This window comes from Lepidothrix coronata, unplaced genomic scaffold, assembly GCF_001604755.1.
Source record: "Lepidothrix coronata isolate B3197 unplaced genomic scaffold, Lepidothrix_coronata-1.0 Scaffold126, whole genome shotgun sequence".
NCBI lineage: Eukaryota > Metazoa > Chordata > Aves > Passeriformes > Pipridae > Lepidothrix > Lepidothrix coronata.
Window position 1 is genome coordinate 1,341,616 of NW_016690306.1, and position 27,558 is coordinate 1,369,173.

The following is a 27,558-nucleotide window of genomic DNA, read 5'->3' on the forward strand; positions in this document are numbered from 1 at the left end:
TGAGCCCACCCTTTAATCCTGAGGTTCATCTGCCGGAGCCGAGCAAGCTTGGACAGTGGCAGTGAGGTCCCCAGGACGTAGGTTTGTTTAGAGTGACCTTCTCTTAGATGGATTGCCTTACAAGGCTAACGAGCTCCATCTGCCCGGGACTGTGTGGTAGGAAGTAGTAAATTATCATGATTATTTTATGTGGATGTTAGAAGAAAGTGAGTTAGGAACCTTTGCTGTGGGAGACTTAAGAGAGTTTTGAGATAGGAGCTCATTGTGACATGTCCTGGAGTTGTTCTTCTTTCCCTTTAAATAATTAGCATTTATTAAAATCAGATTCTCCCTAAGCTTAAATAAAGCTCTTCTTCAGCTTTTAAATCAGAAGGAACAAACAAACAAACAAAAGTTAAGATTGTCTGTATCATGGGGATTTACTAAGCTATTCAGAGCATGTGCTTTCATATAAGCACATATAGCTTATAGGTAGAAGGAGAGGGAACTTCCTGTTCTAGCCTGGTAGAGTAAGAAAAAAAAGATGATGCATTTGCAGGAAGATCAATTTAGGTTTCCATAGCCAGTTTGAAGTACATTGATTGATCAACTGCCTATTAAAAATAAATGTCATCTTCTTTGTAGTTTAGGCTCCTTGTTGGAATTTAATCTTTCAGTAAATAAATTCTTCTTTTATACTTATTCTTCATCAAAAGGTTTCTCAATTTTTAAATTGAGTGGAAAAACAAACACTGTGATATTAGCAAAATTAATGGACATTTTCACCTCTTAAAGTCTTTAAAAATATTTTCTGTTTTAGGTCTTGCATTAACTTACATTTTGGAAAACAGCTTTAAGCCAGAAGCAGGTGCAAGACCTGGAGTATCTAAAATTGGGATACTGATCACTGATGGGAAGTCCCAAGATGATGTTATCCCTCCTGCTAAAAACCTCCGAGACGCTGGCATTGAGCTGTTTGCTATTGGTGTGTATTCTGCCATATCCATATATTGTGTCCCATTATACCCTGGTGTATTTGTATCTGTTGCTCTCTAATTTAAAGAACTGTTCTTTTCTGTCTGTATCAAGTAAGTATCATTGTTAATTTATATATTTTAATACGTTCTCCAATTCATTGCTGCTATAATTGGAATTTAGCAGTATATATGGATGCTACATTATCAGGAGACAGCTGAAAAGATGCCACTTGTGCTGGCAGAAATGGAAGTCTTGAATTAACATCTTAACAACAGAACAATCTGCAGTTGGTCATTAAAATGAATAGAACTGGATATTAATAAGTTTTTATTAACAATCCCCGTGTATACAAAATTTTTTCTTTTTCATTGCGAATATCTTCATTTTTCTTTCCGATAAAAGGTGTAAAGAATGCAGATATAAATGAACTCAAAGAGATTGCTTCTGAACCTGACAGCACACACGTCTACAACGTGGCTGACTTTAACTTCATGCATACCATTGTTGAAGGTCTTACCAGAACAGTGTGCTCACGAGTAGAGGAACAGGAAAAGGAAATCAAAGGTGAATAAGAAACAAAACATAACGTAACTTACGATGAACTCAGGGCTACAAGTCTAAGCTCTAGGCTGGCTTCTGGCTCTTAAGTCATGCTGTATATTCTGTTGCTTGCGAGAAGGTGCATTGTCAGAGAAGTTATCTTCCTAGATATGTTTTATTCTTGCTTTGATATCTGTGATCTTTTGCTCTCTGTCTTTGATAGTAGTAAATATTATGGTATTTGGTAGTACCAAAAAATACAAAAATTCATTCTGCTGTAATTATTTCAAAGTGGTGGGTAAGGAAATTCTTTTTATTATACACAGATCTGGGGATAAATTAGTTTAACAGCTGCACATGGAATTGTTACATTTGTGCTGTGTTTTCCATCTCCTAACTTACTGGTTTTATTATCTCATAAGTTTTCAGAAGTTTCAGCTATTTAGATTGCTTTGTCCCTTCCTGATGACAGCTTGTTTTCTCTTTTTTAACACACAAAAAATATATTTCAGCACACAAGAAAAGATGGTGGTGAAGAAAATTGTTCTTACATGAAAAAGTTTCCGCTGACTACAGTTTTTTTTGCTTTTCTGAACAAAAGAAATGGCCATGCAAAAATGTTGCAATTTACCAGAGAAACAGTTCTACGTGAGGAAATTCTTTCTGAAAGGCTCCAGTGGATTTTGTTTGTGTTCTTGGTTTCTGATTCCTTAATATCAGAGAAATGCTGAGTGATTTTTCAGTAAGCTGGAAATATATATCAGTAAGGAAGTCTGTCTTTCACAGATATTTCTACCTGTGCTATGAAGAAGTGTGTGTTAGTAAGGCTTCATTCCATCTTTTTGCTCTTTTATTCACCTGAAAACTGGAAGAAATACAGAACACTAGCTGTGTCTTGTAGAGGGAGTAGTCAGTTGAGAAATTGAGAGGGAGAGGATGAAAAAACCATAGAGAGATGAGACATCTTTGTGGAAAGGAATTATTGCCAGAGAAGATGACTGTTCACTGCATCTCTTCAGTTGGCTGACAGACAGCATATCAGATTCCATCCTCAGAGGAGCACAGGAGATCACAAGATCACATACGTACTTCTATGTTTTTCGTAACTGGGAAGAAAGCAACCTAGAACAAAAAAAACAAACCAGAAAGAAGGGTTTTGATAAAGTGATGTGAGGAAGGACAGGAAGGCTTAGTTTTGTGTTTTGTCTTTTTCATTTAAAGGTTTATGAAAGACCGGGGAAGCTTAGTCCCGGTGAAACTCCACGTGCAGTACTCATTATGACTTATTTGTTTCCTTGAAAATAACCTAAATGAGTGTGTAGTAGCCACACTACTGATGAGGAATGATCTTTAGAGCTTCAGCAAATACAACAAACCAAATAATCATTATGCAGAAGGGAATAAAAAAAATTTTGTTGTCTCAAACCTAGGAACAATTGCTTCACTTGGGGCTCCTTCGGATTTGGTCACATCAGAGGTAACAGCTAGAGGATTCCGGGTTAGCTGGACCCATGCACCAGGCAAAGTGGAAAAATACAGGGTTGTGTACTATCCTACTCGAGGAGGACCACCAGAAGAGGTAACAGGAGGAAAAGCTTCCCAGAAATTTTTAATGCAACAGCAGCAAGTAACCAGACAGGAGATCCATGGTCTTATTTTAAATCTACCCTGAAATTTCTTGTGTGGGCTCTGAAGCCCACTACAGAAAGGAGATTGATCGCACTGGATGGTGATGAAGGTTAGGTAGTAGCTAGGCTGCTTTTCTGTCTACAATGTAAAGTAAAGGAGTAAAGTGTAAAAATAAGCTTTCAGGGGATGGGGTAAAATCTTCACATTTTTCTTACACGTACAGTTACTTAAACCAGTTCTGTAGTTTCCTCCTGCACCCATCTGTTTACAAGAACAGAAGAGGTAGGAGTTGATGGCAAGGCAGATTTTCAGTTCTAAGAAAATAATTATTCATAAAAGAAGATGATATGTGTGTACATTTTGGGACATTTACAATTTGTCATGCAAAATTTGGAGAGAGGTGATTATTTGAGTAGGACTTGAGCATTCTGGAGACAGGGAAAAATGCAGTGGAACAAGTTTCTTGCTTTATCTGACAGCTTATAAAATTGAGTGGAATGGCAAAGAGCAAAGGGATTGAACTAAGATTATATTTTGTCTCCTTTTTTCCTTTTTACTAGAAATGCCAATGTAAAAATTGCCTGAAAGAGGAATTGATTGATTTGAGGATAATACAGTTAGTTTGCTTAATGCATATTTAGTGAAATTTTCTTTTAAACAGGTTGTAGTAGATGGAAGCGTATCAACAGCAGTTCTGAAAAACCTGATGTCTTTAACTGAATACCAGATAGCTGTATTTGCCATATACTCAAATGCTGCTAGTGAGGGCCTCCGTGGAACAGAAACTACACGTAAGTATCTTTAGCATCTTTGTTGCAGATTTGACTGTCTGCATTTTATCAAACTGTGTGTTAGTCTTTTTGAAAAAGAAATACAGAAGGGAGTCTTTTTCAATTTAGCTTATTTTAGTGCATTTGCTTTAAATTAATTTTAGTTTGAATTAATTCTGGGCTAAGTTCCTAAGTCCAAATTCTCTGTGAATATTTAAACACTGAGAAAGTTTTTACCTCTGGGATGAACTTGGAAGTCAATTGTATTGAACCCTAAATTGGAACATTCCTGTGTGTTGGGTGTGGAGCCAAACTTTATGAAGTAGGTTTGTGGCTGAAGATGATCTTGTGAGGGGAGGATTAGGTGGGACCAGAAATACCTGCATGTGATTTCCAAAGATTTTCAAAGATTTCTGTACATTTCTTCATCAATGATTCAATTATTTTCTGTCTGTAAAATGGTGATTTGGGATATTGTAAGACAATACATTTACAGTTTTGGGTATTTGTATACAAAATGCAGTTACTTTTTTTAGAAAATATTACAGATACTAGGAAGGGAAGTAAAGAGGAACTTTAGAGTTCAGACTAGGAGACTGGAAGTCCATATGTGGACTTATGTCCATATGGGATGTATTAATAGCTGATACCTGCTGGAAGATCAGCACAGGGCTAAAGGAATCTATAAGACTTCTAGAGTGCTTTGACAACAACTTCCTGACACAATTGGTCAAGATGCTAACAAGGGAAGGTGCTCTGCTGTAGCTGGTACTTAGAAACAAGGAAGAACTGATGTGGGGAGGAGGATGTTAAAGTCACAGGTAGCCTTGACTGTAATGATCATGAGATGGTAGAATTCAGGATTCTAAGAGGAGGGAGGAGTTTAAAAAGGAGGACCACAATTCTGGATTTCAGGATAGCAGTCTTTAGTGTCTTCAGAGATGTGCTGGGAAGAAGCTGAAGGGATATGGCCCTGGAGAGAAGAGGGATCCAGACGAGCAGCTTGATACCCAAAGATCGCATCCTACAAGGTCAAGAAAGGTCCCTACTAACAAGTAGGTAATCAACCAAAGGTGTCTGGAGACCAGCATGGATAATCAAGAAACTCTTAACAGAGCTCAGACATAAAAGGAAGTTTATAAGAGATGGAAGAATAGGCAGATGACACAGAAGTACAGAGCTGCTGTCTGGTCTTGCAGGGATAAGTATAGGAAAACCGGGGCCAACTTGGAGATGAATCTGGCAAGCGATGTGAAGAGGAAAACAAATTTAGCCTTATGTAGTTCAACAAAGGGAAGTGCAAAGTCCTGCCCTGGGGAGCAACAACCCCATGTGTCAGTACACATGGAGGGATGACCAGCTGGAAGGCAGCTCTTCAGAGAAGGACCTGGGGTCATGGTAAACAACAAGTTGACTGTGAATCAGCAAAGCACCCTTGTCACAAAGAAGGCCAGAGCCTTCTGGATCATGATTGAAAGTGAATCATTTTCATTAGAAAATGATTGTCACCAGGTTGGGGGAGGTGATTCTTGCCCTCTGCTCAGCACTGAGGAGACCATAGCTGGATGCTGGGTCTTGTGCCATGTTCCCCAGTGCAAGAAACATGTGGACTTACTGTAGTGACTCCAGTGAAAGTCCACAATGATTAAGGGATAGGCACATCTTTTGTAGGAGAAGAATCTGACACAGCTGGACTGTTCAGTTTGGGAAGAGAAGGCCCAGGTGATCTCACCAATTATGTCAAATCCCTGATGCAAGGGAATGAAGAAGAGTGAGCCAGATGCTTCTCAGTGATGCCCACTAATAGGACAAGAGCCAATAAGCACAAATTAAAAAACCATGAAATTAAATTTGAACAGGAGAATATACAGCTTTATTGTGATAGTGGTCAAACAGTGGAATAGGTTGTCCAGAGAGGTTGTGGAATCTGCATCTCTGGAGATATTTAAAACCCAGCTAGAAAAGGTTCTGAGCAACCTGCTTTAGCTGACTCTGACTGAACAGGAAAGTTAGTTAGACCAGATGATCTCCAGAGGTGACTTTCATACTAAATGGTTATTTGATTCTGTGTCAGTGCAGATCTTTGCGATCTGAAAATAAAACATAATAATATAAAATTATTTGAGACTTCTCAATTGGTCTCAGTCTCCCAAAATGTCATCTCCAGCCATATTACACCCCACAACACAATGTTAGGACCTGTTTAATTTATTGAGGCAGAGGGAGCAGTCACATACTGAGCCAACAGGATTGTTTTGTACTGCACCTGGAATTCCTTTGAAGTCACCCAGTCAAGTTCTGACGGAGCCCAGTCCTGCTGACTTTCTGAGATGTGATCAAATCACACCCCAGGGTCATGCAGCATCAAGCAATTTATACATCTGTCTTTGATAGTGTGTTGGAAGTAATAGTCTGACATGTGCAAGTATTAATCACTCCACATGCTAAAATATCTGCAGTTTTGAAGTATTTTTTACTATCCTAATGGAGAATTATGGAAAATTGTACTTTACATTCCTGCCTTTGTGTGAGATACTGACTGATGAAAGTAGTCACCAATTGCATTTGTGTTCATATAGAACACTGAAAATGGTTTACAGGTATCTAAACAGATGTATGTATATGCATAATGTACAGATAATTAGAATGTTTTGTGACTTTAATGGTTGCTTCTAACTTGAAATAAATATGAAATCCATTCAAGTTTTCATTTTACTGCAAATATATATTTTACCTGGTTTATTCTAGTAACATGGGTAAATTAAACTGACTAAAAACAACTGGAATAAACTAAACCAGCATTATCTACTATATATTCATTTTTGAGATTCTGAACTCCTCAACTGAAAATTCCAGTAGAAAATACCATGTTTTATTTCCATTCACCTCTTCATTAATCTATTATTATCTAGATATATTATCTAATATTTCTATTGCCAGGGTATCTTCCAGTTCCTGTTGAGAGATAAAATACAAGTCACAAGTTAGGAAATATTTTTCTTATGGATTTTTAGAATCAAAATAAGGAAAAGGACAGGTGATGGATACTCTCTCTGATTCTGGGGCAGTTTGAGTAGGAATGAGACACTGTGGAACCAAGTACCTTCAGGATATCTCAAGATGTAGTTTCTTGCTGTAAGTATCAGAGATCTGAATGAAGCTCTGAGCAAAGAGTGTGAAGTACACTTGAAAATATTCATGGGTAGTTTCTCCCTGTAATGAGAGGAGCTGTGGGAATTCATAAGAATATAAATCAACACAAGAACAAGGATTTAAATAGGATGGAGGTAGGTTATTAAAGGTTTGGAAGTGCAGATGGGTAACCTGGAAATAGAAACCTAAAGAGAGGCGTAGGTTGAAGTTCTGCCACCACTTACAGACTGAGTGAACGGCCTCAATGAACAAGAGGCTAGCCTGGTGTTGTACATGGGGAGTTAAGAGCTCTGTTAGAGCTTGTTGAACACAGTGTAAGGGATAAACTATTTCTTGGAGAAATCAGCTAGACAGGGTGCAGTTTTTGTTTGGACAAGGAGATTAGCGAAGCTCTGTGATTGTAGTTAGAATTTGTTGCTGAATCTTTGTTTGCAGATCAGATTCTTCAGAAGTATACAAAGAAGAGCTTAATAGCAGCTTAACATCCAGCTTATTATGGTCTCTCTGAGTTCCTAATATTAAAGGCTTGATATCAGTTAGCAATAGCCCTCTGTTTTTTTCAGACCCTTTCAGTCATTTTAGGGACTTAGAATTTCCAAAAGAGAAGTCAAAGTTCCCTCATATCTCTCCAGTGACTGGATATTTTGGTGGGATCTGTAAATGTTGTAACAGCAGTTAAGAGACCTTGGGATGTTATTTTGTGAGAGGAAGAAAGTGAGGACAACAGGGAAGTGCAAAATGCTACTCTAAAGAGTTACAGAAATGCAAATAAATATTCAGGAACCCAGATTGGTGCTATGTTCTGGTATCAGCGCCTTAAATTCACAAGTAAACCTCCTAATATTGGTTGAATTTCACTCAGCCTGCTCTCACTTGCCAGGTTATTATTCACCATGATTTGCAATGGATGATCTTGCCCATATTTGCATTATCCCACTGACACAGGCCTGGGAGCCAGTTTGGACAGTCCAGGCTTTAAACATGCAACAGTTTATAGTCTAAATATTTTGACATGTGCAATGTGCTCATCCCGGATTTTCTCCAGGGTTTTGTACCTCGTGGCTGTCACACCCATACTCTGGCTTGGGAACTATTCCTAGCAAGAGCCATCCCTTAAAAATGCTACTGGTTCCTAATAGCAACCCTGCATATTCTTCAACAGCGATTGGTAATCCTCCTTCAGATCAGGGAGAAGGATGGGTGAGATCAGAACAGAGCAATTGGTGCAATTTGGTGCTCAAAGAACAGCAATCCTCCTACTGGAAGTATTCAGAGCCATTTAGGACAAGTAGCTGAAATGCTTTCTAAGGCATAGCTCTTCCCTGGCATTAGAATTGGTTTAGGTCATAATTTCCTTGTTTGTCTAGTTCTGCGATCTCTTATGTACCAATCATCTCTTCATAGTTGTAGCATACAGACAGTACTTCCATGCGTGGAGATAGCTGTATTCCTTTGTGTTTCCTGGGGTAAAATAAACTCTTTGAATAATAGCTGGTTGTTCAAGTGAGACAACTGAATTGACTCTCTCTTGTTCCACTGTAGTCGCCTTGCCAATGGCATCGGATCTGCAATTGTATGATGTGTCGCAGAGCAGCATGAGAGTGAAGTGGAACGGAGTAGCGGGTGCCACAGGTTACATGATCCTATATGCTCCCCTCACAGAAGGATTGGCAGCAGATGAGAAAGAGGTGATGTATTGTGCTTTCATTTGTATAGCAGTTATTAAAAAAATCAGTCTTTTAAAGAATAAACTAGTACGTGTCCTTTAACCTCCAACTTGATCAGCAAATACTTTGCAGTTTTTTTCCATGACTACATCAAATACTGTATATGTTACAGACTATGAATAAAGTGCAAGTGCCAATTGGTTATTTTTATATGTCGTTGTCATAAAAATGCAACAACTTCAACTGAATTTAAGTGATCCTTTTGAAATTATGTATGAGATGATACTGTGATCATTGTATAAGACTAACACTCAAAGGGAGAAAGAAAATAAAGTAAAACTAAGATATTTTTAAGTGTGCTATCTGAAGAATATGAACTTTAGCCTTTGTTCTCATCAGGGCCTTTAAATGTAAATACCATTTGTAGGTCTGACCTTCATTGTTTTTTTCTTTTAGTTCTGTTCAGCCTTTACTTTTAAATTTAAAAATAATGCCTTCCATCAAAAGTGATTTTAGAACACATTATTTAGAAGGAAAAGAAGGTGGGACAGGGCAAAGTCTAGTCTTTTGTCACTAAAATAGTAAAACCAATAGACTTTTCTAAAGTTGCTAGCATAGTTCCAACGGAACTTCTGATCTAGGATTTTAAAGTTTTTATGCTCAAGTTTCCGTATGTATAATTAAGGTTATGTACAACATCTGCATTCAAGCAAAAACACTCAAAAGCATGCAGGGGCATGTGAGCTTTCAGTGCAGGAAGCTACTGAAAGCCGGTATAGACTTGTGCTGTCTGATAAATGAGTGGCTGCGAGCACTGTATTCTGTTAAAAATGGGGCCTCCCTGAGAACTAGGTGGTTCAGGAGGCCTAAGCTTTACCTTAAAGAAATAAATACAGTCAGTCCATATGGCTCTTTGTGAAAGGTGGAGAAGGAAAATGATGCACACCTCAAACAGCAACAAATCTGAGCCTCAGTGGGAATGGCAATCAGCTCCTCCAGTGATTTCATGTGATTTTCAGATCTGTGACCGAAGATGAAACAAAAGGTAGCTGGAAATGAAAAGGCCTTAGTTGTGGAGAACTAGCAATTTCGTTATTGCTAGTATGAGTAGTGACTTTTAAAGCCCTCTTACCTATGTGTTTGGCTTTTTGACAATTTTGATGTTTCAATTACTGTGCAATATCCCCAAATCTTGAGCAAAGTACTGCAGACACAGTATCAGACAAACGCTCAGCAGAGCATTTGATCACATATCTAATTTCAAGTGTGTAATTAGTATTCTTCCCTATTATGAACTGTTTCAGAAATAATGTGTCTTTTTTTCATGGGGTTTTTAGATAAAAATTGGGGAGGCCTCAACAGATCTTGAACTGGATGGACTGTTGCCAAATACAGAATATACAGTCACAGTTTATGCCATGTTCGGAGAAGAAGCCAGTGATCCCCTTACAGGACAAGAAACTACATGTAGGTAGCACATATCTATATATCTATCAGTTCAGTGTTAACAGACCTTCCAAACAGTCTCTGAACATATTAGACCAGGCATTTGATTTTAAAATCTGACTAGAATAGTCCATTGGGCTCTTAACTGTACTTCAGTTTCTCTGAGTGAATGCTTAATTTACAGAGGCTGAGGATTTCTACAAAACAGCTTGTTTTTGCAACAGGATTGTGAACTTGTCTCTCTTGTTGGTAGTGGTACTACGGTTGCCCATGCTGATCTTGGTGGAATTACTGACAGTTTTCCAAACTTGCTGACGGTGATTGAAGGTCATCACATAGCTCTAAATTGATTGGCTCTAAATTGAGATTGCTCTGTTTAGCCTCCTGTAGCTAGAGAACCAGGTGTGTGGGGGAGCCTGCTCAGAAGGAGAAAGTAATTGCTCTGGCTCAGTAGTAGTACAGACAGAAAAGAAGCAAAGACAAGATTTCTGTCCAACCCCTGCTGCCCAACATCTGGTTAACAAAGGGTTGGAAAGTGCCTGTGCACTCATGATAGATGATGTGTTTTTAATAAGCAGCAAGAATTTTGCCAGCTAAATTCTGTCCTCTGCAGTCTGTACACAGCCCTTTATGTCAACTCCCTAAAAAGCCTTAGCATTTGGAAGACAAAGGATTTGAAAATAAGTGATTGTGCTGCTGCTGGGCTATTTCTGGGACTGCATTCAGTGACATTTGTGTTGCTCCCAGCAGCGGAGTGAGTGCATCCTCTTGTTTTGTACTCCTGGTATGAGTGACTTGGGCAGTGTGAAAGTGACTTGCATTTAATAGGTGAGAGAAGTTCGGGCATGTGAATGCTAAGAAAAGGAAAGCCCAGAGCAATTGCTTGTAAGATCAGCAAGCAATAGGGGAAGGAGCTCTAGGAATGGTGTTTGCTGGGTCTTCTCTAGTAGGTCATTTGTAGACAGACAAGTGTCAATAGTGAATTAATGCAACCTGGGCACGTTTGTGGACTTGAAATGAGTGTAGAGGATTCCCTGCTGGAAGATCGAATTTTTGGCTCTGTCCCTTTCTCCCTCTCTTTGTGTCGCACTCCTTGTCTCACACACGTCTCCATGCCTGCACCCCCCACTCTGGCTTTTGGTTGATATCTGCTCAATATCTGGTTTTCATTTCTCCTAAACAGTAGTTTATGTAGTTTATGACTGTGCCAGCCTGAATTCACTTCATACCATATGATCTTGGAGACTGCACAGCACTAAACCTGACTAACACATTGGATGGAAGATCACATACAAATTCCAGATACTTTGGCACAAACTGAGGTTTCCTGGCCGCTGTCTGATCACAGAAGCTAGTAACATATATTAGTCAGCCCATCATATTACTGCTGCTACCAGACCAGAATAAAAAAGAAACCCTAACTACTCTGCAATCTTCATTTATTTTTAGACTGACAAAATGCAGCCATCTCTGGTCTTTAGCACTGTAATATGAAAAAAGATTGATTCTTTCCTATACAGCTATTCAATTAAGCTCTCTGCTAACAGGATTTGATGGATCAGGCAGCGAGGCAATCTAGGAGGAAGAAAGCTCTTGGTGATCACATATGTCAGTGTTCAACACTAATATCTTCACTGTCTGTATTCTGATTTAAGCTACTTTTTTTTTTTTTTTTATTAGTTTTTTTTTTCTTTCAGTGGTTATTTCTGGCTTACAACTTCTGAATAGGCTTCTTAGTATTTTCTTCCTGGAGTTTATATCTGCCTGAAGAGCGATCTGCCAAATTTGCTGTAGTATTACGTGTAGTATCTGATAATCTGTATTTAGTAAATAATATTCTACACACTGTATCATCTTGGTTACTGTAGCAAAACCTTTCGCCATGCCAAACAGAGACATGATCATCAAGCTCCTTCTGGGGCGTAATTTCATTTTGGGGCCAGGATTCATCCAAGACTCACTGTAAATATCACGTAAGTCTGGCATCAGGACTGCCTGTCTGATTGAGAGCAATGTCGTCAGGAGACATTGCTCAAAAAAGAGCTGAGACTGAAGCATTTTGTTGTATGACCTGGATGGTGGAGTGAAATGCATTCTACAACTGACAGAAAGTAGAAAGGAAAGCCAGCACGTGATACTCCCTTCACTAGACTCAGAATGTGTGGCAAACCCATTTAGTACAATTCCAATGTGTTCCCGTCTTCTCTATTCTCAGAGCCAAGTTGACTGTTCCTTGGCTGGTTGCAGATTTTGAATTGATACATGGCTAAAGATCCCACATAATATATGAGGGGTTTAAAATCTGTGCTTTTTCCCATGTGCTCTTGTGTGAGGGAAGCAGCTTCTGAAGTGCTGATATTTATCTGTCCACATGGATTGGAGAGGAGTGTGTGTGTGAAGGCAGGATGGATAGGGAGACGTTTCACAATTCAGAGGAAAGTAGCAGATGTTGGGCTAATACAGAACCTACTGCTGAGAGTAACAGACAGCACAAATTGCTTTCTGTGGTGTGACAGAAAAGTGGGTGAAATCTGAGACTTTCTCTTGCATGACCTCATTTTCCTTCAACCCATGACAGTCAAGGAATAAATAGTAGATAAATATGGCTTTGACTGGGGTTGCTGTCAGGAAACAGCTTCTTTCTGTAGTAAAAGAGAAAAGATCAAGTAAAGGTAAAAAAATAGCATGTTTGGAAATCTTCTGAGCTAGTTATACTTTTTGGACAAACTTACTTTTATGTCAGGAACTTTTAGGATTCAGAAAGTTTTTTGCCAATATACTACGGTCAAGAAATATTTTTTCTGGGATACACATAAAAAACAAATGCATATAGGGTAAAGATCTAGTTGAATTAACTTAATTCACAAATACTAACACAAATTTATTGCAAGCTTTGTGTAAGCTAGGTCTTGGTGTGATATCTGCAATGAACAATTGCGTAATTTCTTTGTTTTTCAGTATTAATTGAGATGCATTCAGCAAAACTGAAAGTTCTGTGCCAATGAAGAGCTAAGCCATTTTACCTGCCTTTAAGTACTTTTATATCTCTGTTGATGTAGGTCTTTTAATAGGAATATTAGTGATAAAAACTTTTGAATGGAAAATGTATTATTTATTTTCAAGACACAGCTAAAACTTGGAATCACTTTCATGGTTTTATCTCTTTTCATTTCAAGTGCCTCTAAGTCCACCAGCAAATTTGAGATTTTCTGACGTTGGACATAGTAGTGCTAAGCTAACATGGGATCCTGCTTCCAAAAATGTAAATGGCTATCGCATCATGTATGTTAAAACAGACGGAACAGAAACCAATGAGGTAAATTATTAGCACCTCTTTTTCCTTAACCAATCTCAAACCTCCCCAGACTTCTGTAATTATTAAGGATAATGTTTATAAACAAAAATTACAAGCTTGCAAGCTGTAAAAAAAGATTCGCTAGAGAATTCTGCAACTTGGTGCAAAGAAGAGTTTGTTGGTATTGGATATATGTGTTTGTGGGGGACAGTACTCTGAACTTCTTACATATCAGAACAGTCATTTGCTGGGGCACTACTGAAGGAAACTACTCAAGTGAACAATGGTCTGTACGAGCATGATCTTGACTAAATGTATGGTATGCAAATATTTATTCTTGGTTCAGTTCAGATGATAAGTCTTTTGATGTATCATGTCATGGACTCAAGCTTATTCAAAAAGACTGAAGGCTTCATCACATTTCCTTAACATTTATTGCTCTAATTATATATTGAAAACTCTCTTCCTAGAAAAAGGATTTGACTTGAACAGAGTGCTGAGATGATACCAAGTTGTTCTAACTTACACTCTTGCGTTTAATAATTTGCTTATGCAGTATTTAGTTATGACTTGTTATTGAAGGTGTTTTATAATACCTTTTAGCAGCATAAATTCTGTGATACAATGAAAAATGTGGTGGAATGATTAATACAGAAATATTAATGCAGAAATCTGAAAAAATACAGAAATTTTAAAGAGTGAGTTTGATTATGAAAACAGTCCAGATCCCTTACAAAATAAGTTGTCATGGATAACTTAGGCCTCAAAAAAAAAAAAGTCTTTAATAGTAGTTATCTGTGATTATGTTTCTTTTGGGACATATCTGGCCTTTCATCCATATGAGATGGAATATTTGTATTGAACCTGAAGAAACAGTTGCCAGCTTTGGAAGGGAGCATACCAGTGCAATGTTTTGTGTCTTTTGTGTCTTCTAGGTCCCTTAAAACTTAAATTAGAAATCATTTGACCTCTTCCTATTGATTACCCTTAATATAGATAATATGCCTGATTGTACTCCTCACAGTGGTATTTGAACTTCTCATGCTCCCGATACTTATGCTTTTTATTGCAAGTGAATGTTCAGTTCACTTTTCCTTTGCGTCTGTTCAAAGAGCAGGTGGCATTTTTTTGTTTGCTCTGCATTGGTAGCACTTCCTCTGTGGTGCTGAGCTACATGACACTGAATAGTTGGACTGATAAGCTGTTTATACAGCTTTATGTCCCTGGCAGAGTCAGTTAAGTGCATCCTGGAGAGAGACCAGGTGTAACTGTCATGTTGTCTCTTGGCAAATGTTAAACGTCACGGTTTATGCAGTCTTTGTCCGTGATAAGGGATTGGATTTAATAGCTCAAAAAGTCATCAGTGCTGATGCTAGCTAGAGTTAGGCTACCAAGTATGAATTTTCCTTTTCCATGGTTTGTCATAAGCAAAATTTTCCTTTTCTGTAGTTTATCTATTTTAACTGATTTTGTCAGCTCTTATGGCCCTGAGTTGCTAATAGTTTCACAGAATTTCTCTACTGATTACATGACATTCTCTTTCTGTATGATTATTACCCAGCAGAATTTCACACACTGATAATGTATTGTGTGGTCAATATCTATTGCAAGTTATGCTTTCTCTAGGTGGAAGTTGGTCGTGTTTCAACCCATACTCTGAAAAGTTTGGCACCCCTTACAGAGTATACTGTTGCAATTTTCTCCCTGTATGATGAAGGACAATCTGAACCGCTTACTGGCAGCTTTACCACGAGTAAGTATTGCCGAGCTTTTGAAGGCTTTCCAAGAAGAAATTTTATACTTTCTTACGTTATTGGAAAGTAAGATTAGTTACAGCAAATGTCTCTGGCTGTGAATTCAGATATATGGAATACTTTCTGTTATTTTCATTGGTGTTTTTGGCTTCTTTACTCCCTTATTGTGGAGTCAATTGCCTCTTTACTCACATGAGTAATCTCTTGACATCATGAAAACATCTCCACAGCATTCTGAAGCATTATTCAGTGTGATGGCATTTGTATCTCCAGCTGAAGTTTAATGAGTTTTGAATCATACGTTTAACCAGTGAACTATTTAGGCACTAAAGGGTAGAACCTTATATACATACAGATGAACTACATCAAAAGGAGAAAATATAAGGCATTTAAGGTTCCTGTAGTTTGTGTAGCATAGGTATAGTTTCTGTAACTGTAGTTCTGCATCAAACAAACAGCCGATGACAAATATTAATGCTTTCCAACATAACAATGGGAAGAGAAAGACTTTGAGGGAGGAAAGAGAAAGATGAGGTGAAAGAGGAAGGAACAAGATAGGTATGGAACAGAGGTTGATACTCACATGCAAAGTGCAAATGGAAATAGACACAGAGTCCAAAAAGGGCAGAGATTGGGACTTTGCTTTGAGATGGAAGGAAAGAGCATGGTGCATAGAGCTCTGAGCAAAGGACTGAGGGTTGAATGCAACTCCATCAGTGAAGAGAGGACAAGGAGGTTTGTCCAGTTAGAATAGGTAGAGTCTACTCCCCTTCCCAAACTACAGACCCACTTCCCTAAGTACAAGTAAATGTGTAAAGAATTTTCTAGTGCCTTTGTTGCCTACCTCTCATGTTATACTCTTTTTAACAAACTGCAAATAAAATGGTATGTGTCTAACATTGCCATCTATGGAAGTCTCAGAGAATAATTTACTCACACTTTTCTTTTGTATAATATTTTGCAGAAAGAGTTCCAGCTCCCCAGCATTTGGAAATTGATGAAGCATCAACAGATAGTTTTAGGGTCAGCTGGAAGCCCACCTCATCAAATATTGCTTTTTACAGATTGGCATGGATTCCTTTGGATGGGGGGGAATCCGAAGAGGTAAATTGCCTTAATTTTCTGAGGGGGTGAAAAGGAAGAGCGAATTCCATTCTAATGACACCTGTGCTGCAACTTTTGCCATTTAAATATGTCCAGCTGATTTACAGAGAAATCTGCCCCTCTGCAAAGCTCTCTAAACAAAAATCAAACCAATATTCCAGTTTCGTTTTGAAGAGGAAGTGAAGAAAGAAGAGATCTTTTGTGAATGATCAGTCTTATCTGTAATGTGCCAACTGCCACAGAACTAGCATTGTTGTTTGATGTCACTTCAGTTTTCAGACGTTCATGTTCTTCACTTTGCTGTAAAAAGGGTGGCAGTAGCTGAGCAAGAGTAGCATAAAGCTCAAAATTTGTCTAATGTACTTGCCACAGTAAAGTTGCCTGTGAAGCCTTAGTTATGTAATGTTACAAAGGGAAAAGTTTACAGACAGTAAATTTATTATATTGTTCCTTTATTCCTCTTTTACAGTTCTGTCTCTTTTTCCCCCTCATGCTGTATCTTTTGCTTTAAGCCCTTGTGTGTCTCATCCATAGTGTCCTTTTCATCGATGGAATTTTTAAATGATTTTTCATCCCTTTAGCTTTTCCTTTTTTATTATCTTTTTCCAAATAGAAAAAGACAGACACTTTCTCTCACTTTCCCAAATTTTCATAGTCTGCCTCATTTCCTCTTTCCCTTTCCTTCTTTATTTACTCATCATTTTGGCTTCTTTTGTACTTCTCAGTATTTAATGACTCTCATACATCTTGCTCTCTTGGCATCAGCAATGTGAGAAGAGGCCACATCTGCAAACTGTTTATCTGGGTACAGAACTCAGGGGGAAAGATGACATTTCCCACCTGGCCCTAGGTTTCATGCATTGTTTTGTCATCCATTAGGGCAGAAAGCAGTCGATTTAGCTTAGATTATGTGTCATTTTTTTCTGTAAATTTAACTTAGCCTAATTCTTTCCTCCCTTTTACCTAGTGAGAGGTATTCATGCAAGAAAGAAAGAAATTAGAGGATTGAGCAGGGAAAAGAAGGAGTTGGCAGATGAGTGAGTGAACATAGGTCGTTCTCTAGCACTTTCTTCTGCAGTAGATGAACTGATTTGTTTCTATTTAAGTTCCAGTGAGTAGCTGCCAGTGAACCCCTTTAAGACATGTGCTTTTTAAAGTGAAATTCAAGGTATCTGTGTTCTTTGAGTGTGAGAATAAATTATTAAGAAATATTTGAACTGCTAAGGTTCCACTTCTTCATTGTATTCACTATGAACTGCTGGAGCCCCTAATATTTTAGCATGTTGAAATATTAAAAACGCCCAAGCTGCCTTCTTGTTCTCCTTGCATGACCTCTCTAATGGGGTCAGGTCTAGGATAGCACAATACCTCCGGGCTGTTCGCTCTTTAAGCTTCTTTCCCAGCTAAGTGATCAGTCATGCAGAGAAACAACATGCACTCCCTCTGTCTTTATTCCAAGACCCAACTTGCCAATTAGCTGAGTGGGGTCAGGGGGTGGTGGTGAATTACACACCTCTCAGTTCACTTCACCCACACTGCTGATGGGTAAGGAGGGTTCAGTGGGGTGTTAGCACTAAAAAGCCAGAATAAATTTAAGAGTGACCTTTACAGTAGAGAATGCATGCTGTTATACTTGTGTGCTTTTTTCCGGTTTTTGTCCTGCCCACTTGAAAGTTCAGCACTTTGTGATGGTTTTTTGTGGGCTACATTGGCAGGGAGTGGAGGGTGATGCTTCAGAAAGTATGCCAAAATTAAATGTGAGACAGTAACAATGTATAGATATTTTATAAATATTTGATACACAACTAGAGGCTCTGGGGAGTTGAAAAGGAAGGCATTGCCTGTATCTACTTAGTATACAGCTAATTTCACTCAAAGCTTGTTTCTGAAATTTTCCTGAGAAAATCTGTGCCAGAAAGTGGGCAGCGTGGGATGCCTGATTCATTACTTGATAGTTGTAGAAGGCATGGCCCCAACTCATTTCTTTCTGCTTTTGATTTTTGTATTTGAGTTGAGAAGGTCTGATCTCAAATTGTGTTATGGGTCCCTTTTCCCCAGGACCAACTCAGGAAATCTCCTGTGGTAGTTAAAAGAATGAAGTGGGATTCATTGTTTCTGCTAACCACTGCGGTAGATTGCAGCACATATCTATTGTTTGATTTTCGTTATAAATCTAACTTTGATATTGTGTATATAGTGACCACCTTTAAAAACTTGGCAGTGTTAACCTAGAAAAAGGCTGTTTTATTGTAGTATCTGTCTGCATAACCTAAAAACTATTCCCAAAACTGGTCAGCCCATTTCACCAGAATTACTGCTCAGGCTCCTAAAGCATTCTGCTTTATAGTCCCTTGCACTCCAGCTCCTCCCCATCTGTTGATATCTTCCAATAAAATAAATGAAATACAAAAAAATCTGAAGTGATACCTTCTCCTTACAGTTAACATTGCACATGTGAATCTTCTGCCGCTGTCAAAGGTAGAAATAAGGAAAATTACTATTTAACACTTCACACCATATAGCAAACTTCTCATCAGGACATCTCTCCTAATCCCCAAGTCTGCAGCAGATATTCTTTCAAGTTGCGTTCAGAAATGTGGAATCATAACTGGGATTACAGTTCTGGTATAGAAACAGCATTTTGTAAGGCTGTGGAGATGCTGAGTGCATTTGTCATAACAGTGCTTGAATGGTATGGGTGTGAATGAAAGTTAATCTACCTTTTTATATTGCTTTAATTGATAACTGTTTTGAATTGTAGTAATTTTTTTTTTTAAAAAAGCACATGTTCAGCTTTAGCAATTAGTTAGTTAGTTGTGAGTGAAAGCATGAGACTATACATTTAAAATATTCTTAAGTGTTTTTTTCCCAGATGTACTCTGTGATACTTTTTATTGCAATATGGCTAATAAATTTTTTGGGCAGATCTGAGTGTAGATATAATTTATTTTAAAGGCGAATTAATTTTCCTTCTTTCATTTTAGTCAGTTAATGTAAATTAATCAAATGCAGAACTGATGTTCTTTAATCTTGCTGTGTTACTTAGGTTGTCATAAATGGAGATGCAGACAGTCACGTTATAGAGGGTTTGTTGCCCGACACAGAATATGAAGTTTCTTTGCTGGCAGTTTTTGATGATGAAACTGAAAGTGAAGTTGTTGCTGTTCTGGGAGCTACATGTAAGACAAACTCTTGATCGTAATTTTTAAAGATGCTTAAGTGATTTAGATTTGATGCTTATAGCTTATATATAAAATGTGGTTAGCTTTGGGTAGCTATAATATTGAAGAATGTGGTGGTTTAGCACCAGGGCTTTGCTGACTGTATTTTTTGCTTTTCTTGTTTAATATTATGTGGAGATGGCTTTGAATCAAAATGGTGGTTTGGCTCTCTGTCTGACCTGTGGTATTAATAACCTTTGGAACTGGGTAGATATTGTTCCATCCTACATTTCAATATTTAGTCTTTGAACAAGGTTCCTTATGAGAAGATATATCAGATTTTGGAAGAGATTTGTGTTAAATGTTTTAAAGTAAATAATTTACAGGAAGTTCACTTAAGATGTTTGGAATTTTCAGTATTTTTTTACTTTTTTATTTATGTAATTTTTTACTTTTTTTATTTATGTAATTTATACTCACTGGTGAATTCGCTCTTGCCTGAAATAATGGTCCAAAACAGCTTACATAGGCATCCTGTGACATTAATATGACAGTAACAAAGATAAAATTTGACAGTCATGTACAGTGTATTTTATGGTTTATAATCAAAACAGTGGCCAGTATTTCAGGAAGATTGTTCTATTCTCTTTTTATGGATAATGACTTGGTTAAGTAAACAGCTGTATTTCTTATGAATAAGTTCAAAAATTTATTTGATTTTTAGTAACTTAATAGCAGGCCTAATCTTGAACCTTCTATTAAGCAAGAGCCCTTACCCATTGAAATTATGCTAGTGTTGCCCAGTGTTGCTGAGTGTACTTTCTGTTTTTCACTTGGACAGAAATAAAACACTCTGAAAAAACTTTCAATTTAATTAATCTGACAACCTTAATAAATGGTCAAGGTGGAAGTTCAGCCAGAAATCTGGGAAAATATATGCATTGTTACTTAATTGTAGAGTTTATAATTATGTCTTATCTGTAGATCTAAGTGCTAATCCTGCAAATATATGGGCCTAAAGTAACCTAAATGAATAATTCCCTTGTAGTCTCTGAAATGCCTGAAGCGTGGGGAATACTTGTATGTGTGAGCAAATAGTTTCATTGTCATAGTTAGAAATACAAGAAAAATACTGTGACTTCCATGTCTTGTTGAATTGTTAGTGAGCTGAGTACTGTTTTTCAGTTGCAAATTCTACCAGAATGCCTTCCACGGCGACTACTACCAGTGCCACAACCTCTGAGCCCACCACAGCAGGTAAGCAGAGCAACTGCCAGCAGTTTAAATGCTGAGTGCAGAGCACTGAGGCTCCCCAAAGGCACCACTAGGTCTGGGGGCAGAGAGCTGTGATGCTGCTGAGGAGCTGATAACCCCAGTTTCTGATGGGAAGGGACACCACTTCTCCTGCACCACCCTTCGGTGTGTGGACAACTTCCTGCACCTGCCACGTGTGGATGAGGAGCCAACCCATCACAAGTGTAGGGACTCTGAATGATACCAGTGGTATTATGTAGGAGTACACAAATTAATTTGGAAAATTAAGATAGAATTTATCTTTCCCTTTATAAATATGAGCTTGGAAACTCTTCAGAATTTTGTTTAGTTTTGGGTGTTCTGTTTCTTTTCCCTGGAATTAGACTGACCTTTAAGGAATAATGTTTCTGGATTATTTATCTTCTGAAGCGTTGTAGTTTTGATTATTCTAAAGCTCCATAATCCGAGTAAGATAAACAAAGCAGATGGGATAATATATATTAATGGCAGTATGGAATAACTATTATTTGAATAAGTGCTTACAATTTTTATGTTATTAAACCCAAGTATGACTGAAGTATATGGGTTTGCCCCATGAAGGACCTGCAGACCCACCATGACTCCAGCAGAGTTTGCAGCTACTTGTTGATAATTAGCACAATATCTAAATTATTTCAAATCTAAAAATAGAGTTGAGAAAATATTAATTAAATATTTTTGGACTTAGTTTTTCGAACAGGAATCAGAAACCTTGTTATAGATGATGAAACAACCTCAAGTCTGAGGGTGACGTGGGACATTTCAGATTATAGTGTCCAGCAGTTCAGAGTGACCTATCTCACTGCGAAGGGTGACCGTTCTGAGGAAGCGGTAAGAATGGTCTGTATGGCTTTTGTAATTGCCTTCATAAGCTTGTTTAATAATTGCTAAGACTTGATCTCTTCTTATATGACACTTTTGTTGCAATTAGTAAAGGATCTGTGTTTGGTATTACTGTGAGATTGAACTTCAAAGTTCTAATTGTGTAGCACCTGCTGCACTGCAGGCAACAGCAGTCAAATGTAAGATCAGAGCCCAGTCACACAGATGGTTAATGAAGTCACAGTTAAAAGACAGGCTGGCTGCCCTCTTTTTCCTGTATTTTTTAAATTTGTACAAGTTTGGTTTTTATCGTTTTATGTTTAATTTTATTTTTTATTCCTAGGCCTTTTTCTCTCTTAATTAAGTGACACTTAAATATTTGTACAGGACAGTCCTAAGTAATTTTGGTTTTCCTTCAGCAGTTTTACTCCTTCCTGAAGTGTCTTATGTTATGCTAAAGCAATGTAATTAAAGTTCAAATGCAGAGTTTTCATACTTCTAGTTGACCTGTCCATGTCACAGTAAGGACAGCACTTTTTAACCTAAGCGCCTAAGAATATTTGCTCTTTTTCTAATACCATGTGATGGTCAAAATTGAAGTTGTCCTGCACAGAAAAAGCTTCTGGTCATCTAGACTTTGGAAAATATTTGAAAGAATGAAGATTCCTGCAGGTACTCTTTTGAGCATATAGCAAACAAACAAACAAACCCACAAACAAACAAACCAACAAGAAGCCCTAGCTGTATTATTTTAAGATTTCACAAATTTTGAGATACTTTCCGAATTCTGTGAGACTAAGTGCCTCTTTAAATTATTTTTAAATTGGGGAAATATTAGTTTTGCAGTGCTTGGTTTCCACTAAAACTAAGTTATAAAATTTTTGGGGTAGCTCTATGTAGATACATTTAAAAGATTAAGTTGTATATTTTTCAAGGTTATTTTCTTAGTAAATAGCTCAGTATGCAAAAGTACTCTGCACATCATTCTCCCTCTGTGTCTGCCATGTGAACTCACTTCTGTTGATATAACAGTTATGTCAAAAATATGGGCTATTCTTTTTGATGTCTAGCAGCTGACATTTTTAGCCCTATATCAGAATATATCAATAAAAATATTAAAAGGAGTTAGTTGAATATCTTTTTTCTAGGAAAATATGAATCAGTTTTTTACATTTTGATTTCATTCATCTTTTATGAGACCCTGCTGGAAACTTACTTTTTAGCCATCTTTCAACTATAATCTGAAAATGAGTTTTCAATGCAGTGGTGTCCCTTTGGACTGGGAAACATGCTTTATGAATTTACCTTGACTATATGTTAGTATATAATATGGTGGAAAACTTGCACAGTGTAATGGCACAAATTGTACTGTTCTTCTGAGAATAACCCAAAATTTCTGAAATTCAGATCTCAGATTTACTGTTTCAGCTCTCGAGTTCAGTTGGATGGTATAAATGTCATTCTGTTCCAGTATTCAATGACTGTTATTTAAAATTAAATTAAAACTGTAGGAAAGGTATTCAAATTGTGGCTATCAGAAGGATATTAGACGTGATTGAAAACCTCATTAAAGAAAATTATATAACTATATGATTGGGTAGGTACTTGGCTCTAATTCTACAAAATATTTAATTTTAAGTACGCTCCCATGTCTTATTATCTTTGGTCACCATTCAGCAAACAGATTAACCCTGTTTCATCTTTGAAATTAATCACATGCCTAAATACTTTACTGAATAAGGAATTATGTAAGATTATACTTAAAATTAAGCACACTTTAAATGGAAGGAATGTATTTTATCACGTGGCTTCAAGCACCTGAGAGGTGCAACACAGATGTCAATAAAACAACACAGATGTTCAGTTTTTAGGGGACTCCTTATATGTTTAAGTACATATTTTAAGCAGAACCCAAAGGTTTTGTGGAATTTGGGCTTAAATGTACTATAGCGTGACAGTTCTGTGGTGAATGCTTAAGTTTTTTTGGCTCTGATTTCAGTGATATAAGTTTCAGTTACGCCTCCCTTCCATAAAAATATTAATAAGTTTTATAATTCTTTATGCAATTGGCTGAAAATCAGGGACTAGAAAATGTAATAGAATACAGAAAGGTCAAGCCCTAAATTGCATGTATGTTCTTGGGTGTGCTGTACATACTGGAAAGATCAAATTTTTTCTCTTCCTTAAAGCCAAAAGTGTTTCTCACTGCTGAAAACTGTATTGGTCTGCAGGAGGTCTCTGATTTGCACATGTGGAAAGGAGAGAGTTCTCAATGCTTGCATCCTCTACCCTAAAAAACCAAAATAGTTGGGGTTTTTTTTTAGAAACTTGGTTTGTATTTTTTGAGTTTACATATGGAAGAGGGACATGGGAATCTTTTATGCATATGTATTTAGATGGTTTAAATCCAGTTTTGATCAAAGAATGAAGCACTTCTTTGACAAATCTCAACACCTGTGTGAGCTAGATAAATTTCCTTCTTTGTATCACTTGCCAAAATTAGACGTAGTTTGAATGTATCCTGGAGTGTTGAAACTGGTGAGACCTTTCTTTTCTCGTGTATGTGCTTCGAAACTTTGCCATCATCACATGCATCAGTCTTCTTTGAAACAGCAAAATACTTTTATAGACTTAGTTTCTGCTTTTTCCCCCTGAGATTAATGGGCTTAAGGTTCTCTCAACTTCTTGCCAAATATGTGCAGTTGGTGGCTCAGGGTATAGATTCACACTTCACTGTGAATTCACTGTCACTTCCAACAGCATCACTTCAGAGCACAGGTGTCGGTGCAGGAAACACAGGACTAGTTTCTCTTTTTTATGATGCCCACTCCAGGTGCTCCCACTCAGGTGGCTCCCACTCAGGCTTTGGAGTCTCTCTGAGATTAAAATTTTACTGACAATTTAAGCGATTGCAAGGCTTTGCTTGGCACCTCTACCACCACTATTGTGACACTAGTTTTTGAGGCTCTGGCTAAATACTATAATCTATTGAAGAGTTTTAGAAGTAGCTGCTTATGGGGAAACCTTTTACTATGCTTAATTCAGTGAGTTGAAACATTTACTCTAGAACACCAAAAACTGCCTGGAGGAATTTCTACAGCTTCTCTACTTCTACCAGGTTTTCTGGTTGGACTTCTGTTACAGATCTTCCATATTTCACAGCAATTTGGGATCCTCTTGTACTTGTGGGATGTATTCCTACTCCTAGATATCTGCCTTCATTTGCTTGTTCCCAGACTAGATGAAGATGAGACAAACATGTTTTATTCCTGCTTGCTCAGTTCAGTGCTTCCCAATCTCATGAACTGATTTTCCTTCCTTCCAGGGAAGGAGAATTTTCTGTCTCCAAAGAACATAACAATCAACCTTTATTAATGTGCATAGCTTCAGAAAATCTAGAAATGTCATAGAATAAATATAAATAGAGGATATATTTTGTCTGTACAGTAAAATTGTTGCAGCACTAACTATCCAATGTAGTATATGGTTTATGGAGCTGTAGTGGCTCATAGGTTTAATATAAAATGGTATTATCACATAGGCACATTCTCCTTTTTATTTTGGTTGGGTACAACAGTAGATCTGTTAAAAGGATGGATAATGTAATTATTTTATTTTACTGTAGAACATCAAGAATATTTGAAAACGCAAGTATACAGCAATGCTAGTGGAATGAAGTGTCAGAGATGATGTAAGATAAAAAAGCTTTTTGGCTCCAGTCGTTAAGTTTGGTTGTTTCTGCTTTTTCTGACCCTTCAGGTAATGGTGCCTGGGAGACAAAATACTCTTCTGCTTCACCCTCTGCTGCCTGATACAGAATACAAAGTTACCATAACTCCCATCTATGCCGATGGGGAAGGAGTCAGCGTCTCAGCTCCTGGCAAAACTCGTAAGTACAAACTTTCTGCTTGTCTTTGGCCAGGATATGCATGAAAAAAGGCTTGCTCTTGTTGCCTTTTTTCCTTGGCTGTAGTAATGTATTTTAGTATAAATGTGGGCTTATTTTGCATGATTTGTAGGACTTGAACATTATATAAATCTCAGTTGATTGATTTATAAACAATGGGTTTCTTCTAACTAACAAGTTATATTTTATATTCAAATACTGTGAGTTTGAAGAAACCTTTTGAGTAATAAAGCTGGTAAGTCCTTGATAACTAACCCACCAAGGACAAGCAAACTGATACAGAAAATAAACAATGCCTGCTGAGATGATATCAAACCAACAATTGTACGGTTAGATTTTCTTTTGTGTGAGATCATTATTTCCTAAAGGTCATTAGAAATGCTGCTGAAGTTCTTATAAAAGTGATTGCATTATTTCTAGAGATCTAACCAAGTACCAAATGATTACTCAGATGTAGTTTTAGTTTCCTCTCTACTGGATATTGAAAAAACCATCTCATTATGCACTACTAGTCATGATAGTATAATTTTATTGAATTATTCTCCTAATTTACGTAATTTCTGCCTAAATTGAAGTGCTATTTGTGCAGAGACTTAAATCAGTTATAAATCATTCCTTTGATTCCATTTGATGCGATTAAGTGTTCAGAAGAGCATGATTTATGCATTAAAAACTTTAGTGCACTTGGACTGGAAGAAACTATGCAATATATAATTATCTCTATTTTACATTTTTACCAAAAAAATAATTTTTTTTAAAAATGTACTGACAAAGTTTGTAATTAATTTAAAAAATCATTGTTGATCCAAGTTTGTAATTAATCCGTTGAGGTAATTCAAAGGATGACTTTGATTAATGGTTTCACCCTGGTAATTTTACCTGTAAATCTGAGAGTACTGGGTATCACTTTTTTTTTTTCCATGTCTTGATTTTTCTGTATGTGCTTGTATGAGATAAACTTGTAAAAGTCCAGTTTGGTTTCCTTTTAGTACCCCTGTCTGCTCCTAGAAATTTGCGTGTCTCAGATGAGTGGTACAACAGATTACGCATCAGTTGGGATGCCCCACCATCAACAACAATGGGTTACAGAGTTGTCTACAAACCTATCAACAGTGAGTTTTTAAACTGATTTTTTTTTATGGTTGCTTCTGACTGTACAAGGTCTTGACGTCACCTTTTGCTGAATTTTGTACTTAAATCTATCAGTTACAGGTACAGCCTTGAAAGTGCCATTTACTTAGGTGTCTTGAGTTTTTGATAGGAAAGTTTCATAGTCACAGAATGATGCAGGTTAGGGGAGATCTCTGGAGATCATCTGGTCCAACTCCCTGAACAAAACAGTGCCAGCTTGGAACAGGTTTTGCTGAACTTTATCCAGTGGAGTTTGTAATATCTCCAAGGACAGAGATTTTAAAACTGCTCTATGCATCTCTTCCAGTTTTTTACTACTGTCACTGTGGAAGTGTCTTTCCTAATATCTTCCCATCTTAAGGCTGATCAATTCCAAGTCTTTCAATCTGTCCTTTTATGTCATTTTACCGTGACTATTTCAGAGACTATCTTTGCTCTCTTCCTGTTCCTCTCTTCTGTGTTCTCCAATTCTTCAACTTCCTTCCCCTCACAATACCAAGTTTTTGTTTCTTCCCAAACACTTGACATTTTATTCATTGCCCATTTTGTGTGTGCTGCATCCTTTGCCCACCTGCACATTGCAGCTAGATATGGCAGCCAAATTCCCTCAGATTTCTTTAGAAAAACAGGGTCCTCTATTGAGAGCAAAACACAAATATGTGACCATTAAGGGACTAAAACACTGTCGAAAGACAATACTGCTGCCTGGCTTCTGAAGTGTATCCAGAACAACTAGGGGAGATGACAAAGGAGCTGTTTGCTATTCTGATTTGGGAAAGTTTTATTCTTTTCTATTTTCATTATCATTTTTGCACAGTATTAAATGATGCTGTTGTATAAGAACCCCCGAGAGACTGTATTGCTGGCTGGCATCTGCTGTGCCCCCTGTTGGTCCTGGCACACCATCAGACTGAGGAGATCTTTGGCTG

The 27,558-nt window shown here is 37.4% G+C and overlaps 1 protein-coding gene across 1 annotated transcript in view; it reads left to right on the forward strand.

The window, feature by feature from the left end:
- The first annotated feature begins 193 nt into the window (after positions 1 to 193).
- Positions 194 to 27,558, forward strand: part of LOC108502931 (collagen alpha-1(XIV) chain) — a 79,775-nt gene continuing 52,410 nt past the window's right edge. The window contains exons 1-15 of the mRNA XM_017826402.1: positions 194 to 206; positions 800 to 964; positions 1,360 to 1,521; positions 2,928 to 3,076; positions 3,788 to 3,917; positions 8,592 to 8,737; positions 10,054 to 10,183; positions 13,339 to 13,478; positions 15,084 to 15,210; positions 16,176 to 16,315; positions 19,362 to 19,494; positions 20,662 to 20,733; positions 21,458 to 21,609; positions 25,351 to 25,480; positions 26,488 to 26,610. Coding sequence (XP_017681891.1) covers positions 194 to 206; positions 800 to 964; positions 1,360 to 1,521; positions 2,928 to 3,076; positions 3,788 to 3,917; positions 8,592 to 8,737; positions 10,054 to 10,183; positions 13,339 to 13,478; positions 15,084 to 15,210; positions 16,176 to 16,315; positions 19,362 to 19,494; positions 20,662 to 20,733; positions 21,458 to 21,609; positions 25,351 to 25,480; positions 26,488 to 26,610 — 1,912 coding nt within the window. The remainder of the gene's footprint in view (positions 207 to 799; positions 965 to 1,359; positions 1,522 to 2,927; positions 3,077 to 3,787; positions 3,918 to 8,591; positions 8,738 to 10,053; positions 10,184 to 13,338; positions 13,479 to 15,083; positions 15,211 to 16,175; positions 16,316 to 19,361; positions 19,495 to 20,661; positions 20,734 to 21,457; positions 21,610 to 25,350; positions 25,481 to 26,487; positions 26,611 to 27,558) is intronic.